We start from the raw sequence: 6,197 nt of genomic DNA, 5'->3' as shown, positions 1-6,197 counted from the left end.
GCTCCCAGATGTTTTTCTGGGGCTTAGGGAGTGAGATGGAGTTCTTAGCAGCTGCTCTGAGTGCAGTGGCTCCTGGATGACTCAGGATTCAGTTTCTCCACAGGACAGGAGCAGACCGACTCTGTGTCTGCTCCAGTCCAAGGGACCAGGCAGGGGCCGAAGGGCTTGGTTGCTTTCTTACTGTGATATTCTGTTTTGTTTTTAACTGTCGATAGTAGAGAAAATTCTAGTTAAACTCCAACAGTGCCTAGAAACACAAGCCAAGTCACAGTGGAGAAAAGAAACTGTGGCTGTTGTTGTGTTCTAATCCACTGGTTGAGTTTGTTCTAATAAAATCCTTCTACTTGAAACTAGTATGTTGGTCCACAGAGGTATTAAGCCAAATCCATCTATTTCCCTGACATTTCTTTCTTGGACTCCTCTCTCCATTGCCCCAGGCAGGTGGCAGCTGTACTATATGAACACATTTTATGTTCCCTGTGTGTCAACATTCTTATAATCTAGGACGAGCTAGGTTCAGTACTATTTTGCTCAGGATTAGCTTCTTTTCTGAGTCTCCTTCCTAGCCCGTTGTGATTGATGAGAATCCTGTTACAAATGTTGTCTTTCTCAGTCCATTTCATCACCAAACATCCCTGCTGTGGCTCTTTATTGTTCTTTCTGTTGGTCCCTGTTTGGAAATTTACTTCCCTTGGACTTTGATATTGCTTTTGCATTTTGATGTCAGTATGTTTCTACTGGTGCTATGGAAACTTTAGTGTTAGGAATCACAATTTCTCCTTAGTGCCATGATGTCTCATAATTAAAATCTCTATAATGAATATGGAATGAAGGAAGACTTTAGAAGCTACAAAGAAGGCCTAAGGGAGGTTGGGAAAAACAGTACTGGCAAAGGAAGCTGATCTCCCTTAACCTGTTGTGAATCTGAGAGGTCTTTCAGCCTTGGAAAAGAGACAGGCAGGTACATAGGAACCTGAAACCTGTAACAGGGCAAGTGAACTGATCACCTTTGTCCCGATTGCTAATCCTTTTGCCTTTGTTTTAGGAAGCAGACCTTTCATGTGTGGTTCTGAATTCAAAGGAAAGATCTTTTTAAGGTCTGTCTTTCGTTAATTCCTATGATCTAACTTGCAGAAGAGCAATGTTTATCTAGATAAAGGAATTACTTTCTTTTGAAGTCAAGGTCCCAGGAAGTCGACAGAGACATTCAGAGACGAGTGGGAGACAGCACTCTGGAGAGAACATCAGCCCAGCGGGATTTCCCATTTGAGTTTTACTGTAGTCTTTTGTATTCCATGAAAGCACTTTGGCTCCCTGAACACAGACAGATGAATATTTGAGACAGAAAGGCCCTTTGTTTTTTCATAAGTCCAGCCTTGAATAGATCTATTCCCCTTTGTTTGTGTTTCCTGGGTTGTTGGTGTAGCAGCAGAAAATACTATCTTAGATTTCATTAATAGACAGTTTAAAAAACTATATAACATATATCTTAAAAGAGCTATATGACATTTTACCTTAATGTGTAAAGGATTTTCCCATCATTCCAGATTCTGAGGAGCTGGTTGGGTGTGGTGATCCAGTGAGCCTCTGCTGTTTTAGAGTTTCGAAAGATGGTGTCTGGGATCCATATCAAGCCCACCATGTTGCTGTTCAGAGTAAGTATTTTCATTGTGCTGTTGAATCGAAGGCGACTGTCTGTCCAGGTTTGAGCAAAAAATATATCAATTTGGTATTCCTGAAATAGAGAAAAGATACTTTCACTTAATCTATAGTCAATCTGAAAGGCTTTTCAGCCTGGGAAATGAGACAGACAGGTGCTCTGGAACCTGAAACCTATGAGAGATTAACAGGGCAGGTGAATTGATGACCTTTGTTCAGCTCCTGAATCCTTTCCTCCTTCTAGGAAGGCATCCTGTTTACATGGGCTTCTGAGTGAAGGAGAGTGAATTTTAATATGCTTTACAGTCTTTGTCGAAAGTTTAGTTTTCCTCTACATTCTCACACCCTCACTTCTTCCTTTGGAACTGATACACCATGTGTCTTAACATATTCACAACCACCAAACACTAATCGATATCATCAGCACAGTGTGTGATGAAATCCTTGATGCATTCTTTTATCAACATTAAACTGCAGTAAGAATACAGCCAGGTGGCAGTTGAGGAGGGAGCAGCAGACATTTCAGGACATGATGCAGAGCCTTTGCAAATCTAAACTGTGACAAGGAGTAAGATAACTCGGAGCCAATGTTCTACACATTGAGGAAAATAATGTCTCCTTCCTAAATGTGTAAAGAATAAATGAAAGGATGAAACGGAAACCTGAATACTGAGCAGAGAGATTGGGTAATTTATTAATACTAGCTCATAAAACAATACATTATTCAACAGTCTTCCCAAATAACACACCTAGAACAAGAAGGAAAAAGAAGAGGAGGAGGAAGAGAAAGAAAAGGAGGAGAAAACAAGAGGAAAAGAAAGTAAAAGGAAGAGGAGGACAAGAAAGAAGAAGAAGAGGAGGAAATAAGAGAAAGGAGGAGGACAAAAAAGAAGAGGAAAGAAGAGGAGGAAGGCAAAAAAAGAAGAAGAGGAGGAGGAAAAAGAGGAGAAAGAAAGGAGAAGGAGGAAGAGGAGCAAGAAATAAAGCACACAAAACTGTAGTGAGAAGCCACAGAAGGCTTTGTGTGGTGGGGTGTGGTTAGGATCATTTAGACAAAGACCCACTGTTGGAGATGTTTTTTCAGGGTTCACAGGCCCAATATGACTTTCCTGTGATGAGCAGAGTGTTGGGACAGGGCTGAAAGCACCACAAAACACCAGCTATGTCTCAGCCTGCTCTAGCTCAGAGGATTCTTTCCAATCACACTTAGAAGAGTCACCACAGGTCTGGAGAAAGGTGAGTTTAAGGGTTGATCTCAAAAGTTTGATATCTTTCACAGTTACAGTCATATATTAGATACTATATTTTTTGTGCTTTTACAGACCAGGAAATTAGTAGCTCTTGGTGAACCAGATAATTCTCCTTTTGATTGAGCTTCCAGGTAAAGAAGGCCTCTGTGTTTCAGCTAGTGTTTTGCTAACTAATGTTTTCCTTACCACTGCTTTATTGCATTGGCCTTGTAGCCCTCAGAGAAGCAGCACTTACAAGCATAAAAGTCTGGCCATCTGAGAGCTTGTTTTTCAGTCAAATAAGGCAGATCTTAAGTAAAAAAAAAAAGTGTATCTTAGGGTCACAATACCACACACACACACACACACACACACACACACACCACAAAATGGGTGAATAGAGAGGGGAGGGGAGAGGGCAGAAGAGAGAGAGAAAGGCAGACAACGACAGAAAGAGACAGAGAGCGACAGAGAGAAAGATGTTCTGCCAATAACCAGCTTTGGCATCTATGAGGTGGTTAAACTGAGGCAGGCAGCTGATGGGGTTTGGGCCAGATACTGATGTGGGTTGCTGCCCATAGTAGCCAGTGATTAGAGAAATTGCTCAGCAGACTTTTCTCTGAGGGAGTAAAGCTTAATTTACTGGGGTTGGTACTCCTGTGGCCAGTGAAAAACTCTAAACTGTTTTAAATCTTTGAGACTGGCAAGAAAGAAAAGAAAAGAGAAGAATGGATGAAACAAAATGCAGAGTTCAATAACTTCATATATACAATTACATACATACATACATACATACACACATACATACATACACACATACATATGCACATACATATATACATGCAAACAGACCTAGACAGACATATACATATCCACACATTGAATGGTTAGAGCAAAGCTCCATCAAGAAGGGTCCAAGAATTTCACACATGTACATATGCTCACATCCACACATAGCTGGATCAAAGTTCCAACAACCAGGCTCCAAGCATTTCACATACAGACAGACACGCACACACACACAGACACACACACACACATATACACACAAATTGGTAGATGGAGAAAACTCCAACACACACCCAGACAAGCTTTACAAATATACATACATATGGATTTGATGAATGGAACAAAGTTCCAACACATTATCTTACAATCTTTAGACATATTCCCACATGCACATGGTTGATATGTGGAAGGAGCAATGCTTCAACAACTTTACTCTTTCTCCCATGGCTTATATCTAAGCAAAATCCTTCAAACAGTATAAAATTACAATGTGATTATGTTTTAGTTTTCTTCTAGTAAATGACTATGAGGAAACCAGTATGTTCCCCAATATCTTTACAAGAAATAACATTATGGCCGGGCGGTGGTGGCACACGTCTTTAATCCCAGCACTTGGGAGGCAGAGGCAGGTGGATTTCTGAGTTAGAGGCCAGCCTGGTTTACAGAGTGACCAGGACAGCCAGAGCTACACAGAGAAACCCTGTTTCGAAAAACCAAAAAAAAAAAAAGAAAAAGAAAAAAGAAATAACATTATGCAGTACAGGTAAAGAAAACAGATTACTCCTAAGTACCTACATTCATTTGTAGCTAAGCAGCTTGTTATAGATTGACAAAGTGTAAGCAAGCAAGATAGTCTTCTCATCCAGTTTCTCTTCCTAGTAGCAGCAATTTGTGTTTATAACTAAAGGAGTAATTATTTTATTATCTAACTTTAAAAGTCATCTTATAGGAATCTTAAAAGAATCAAATCTATACTTTTATATAAAAATCAGTCGTGTCTAATTTAAATCCTCAAAATGCATATCTACTCACCAGCAATTCTTATTAAATCATATCAGGAAGCTGAGGGCAGAAATAGGTATAAAAAATCAGTCATCACCAGTCTAACCTCAGAGAGAGTCACGTCAGCCAGTGCTGTCATTGTTTTGTTCCCTGACCTTAAAAAGTCCCTAGCTTAATTATTAAGAGTGTGCCTTTCTAAACTTCAAATTCTTCACTAAGATGTTCTACATCAGTGCCAGTGGCAAAAACATCTTAACCTGGCTTCAATAACCATTTTATTTTTCCAAATGGTTTCTAAGGGTGATGGTCATGGCTGACAATCTTACATCTCTGAGGTCTTTACTAGGGTGGTGACTGAATCATTAATCTGCTCCAACAGCAATGCTTGAAAGAGATAAGCATTATTACTGTGCATGCCAAAGATACTTCCCAGTGAAGGGCTGGAAACCCCCTTAGTGTTTTCATACAATTCTTAAATAAAGAGGGAAGAAAGCAAGCAGGGCAGAACTTCATAACACCTTGAAGTCCACAAGATATGTAGATCTTGGGCTATGCCTCAACTACGCCCATCACGGCTGTGCTAACCAGTGGGCAAAGTTCTATGAGTTTTAAAGCCATTTGTCATTCTTTCTGCATGACCCTTGGAAATATTCTGTTCAGAGAAAACCAAAAGTTCATGTTTTGAAAATTTCCGTTTGAGAGTCTATTGTCTGGAGCATACTTAGGATTAGATGAAGCCTTGAAGGGAACCCCCCCACCCCCATGGCATTCATGGCTTTTCAGGAAGAAGATGGGCTGGTTAAATGGCTGGGCAGGCAAAGTTCTTACTGTGCAAGCCTGGAGATTTAAGATCAGTCTCAAGAAACCCATAGTAAAAGAAGACACTGCACTCCTGAAAGTTGTCTTTTGATTTCCAGAGGTACACACACAGTGTTCCATGAGGGCCCACATTCACACACATAGAGAGAGATGGAAATAGGAAATGGGCAGTGGGGGAGAGAGGGAAGGAAGGAGGGGAAGGAAGAAGGAGAAGGGGAAACATATAATAATAAAGTTTTTAAATACACACACACACACACACACACACACACACACACACACACATATCTTGGTTGATCCACAAAATTGGTAATTAAGAGAACAGAGACAGAAGGTAGCAGGCTCTGCTTTACCTTGTAGTGTCTGCCTTCTCCATACTGTGTAAAAACTCAATAGTAAGACACCATGCTTACTGTTGCATGCATACTTACACTCCAGAAATATGGCCTGAACGAACTTCTATTGTTTATACATAATACATTTTGCGTTATGTCTGTTTAGAAACACACAACAGGACAGAGCACTGTCAAGGCCTTTCTTCAGAAAAGGGGTAGTTAAGAGCAGAGAAGCTGAATTTTATGTGAGCCTTTGAGCAGCCATGGGGGGAAAAGCTGATCAGGAAACTTACCCAGAAGACTCAATTCAATGTGAACTAGCAATCTATCAGAGACTTTGTAATATCTCAGCAAACAGAAGGTC

The 6,197-nt window shown here is 40.4% G+C and overlaps 1 protein-coding gene across 1 annotated transcript in view; it reads right to left on the bottom strand.

The window, feature by feature from the left end:
- Gabrg3 (gamma-aminobutyric acid type A receptor gamma3 subunit) overlaps positions 1-6,197 on the bottom strand; it is a 599,312-nt gene that overhangs the window by 234,100 nt on the left and 359,015 nt on the right. The window contains exon 4 of the mRNA XM_028785688.1: positions 1,515-1,735. Coding sequence (XP_028641521.1) covers positions 1,515-1,735 — 221 coding nt within the window. The remainder of the gene's footprint in view (positions 1-1,514; positions 1,736-6,197) is intronic.

Source organism: Grammomys surdaster, unplaced genomic scaffold (assembly GCF_004785775.1).
Source record: "Grammomys surdaster isolate TR1022 unplaced genomic scaffold, NIH_TR_1.0 125319, whole genome shotgun sequence".
NCBI classification, from domain to species: Eukaryota; Metazoa; Chordata; class Mammalia; order Rodentia; family Muridae; genus Grammomys; species Grammomys surdaster.
This window is presented reverse-complemented; position numbering and strand designations above follow the sequence as displayed.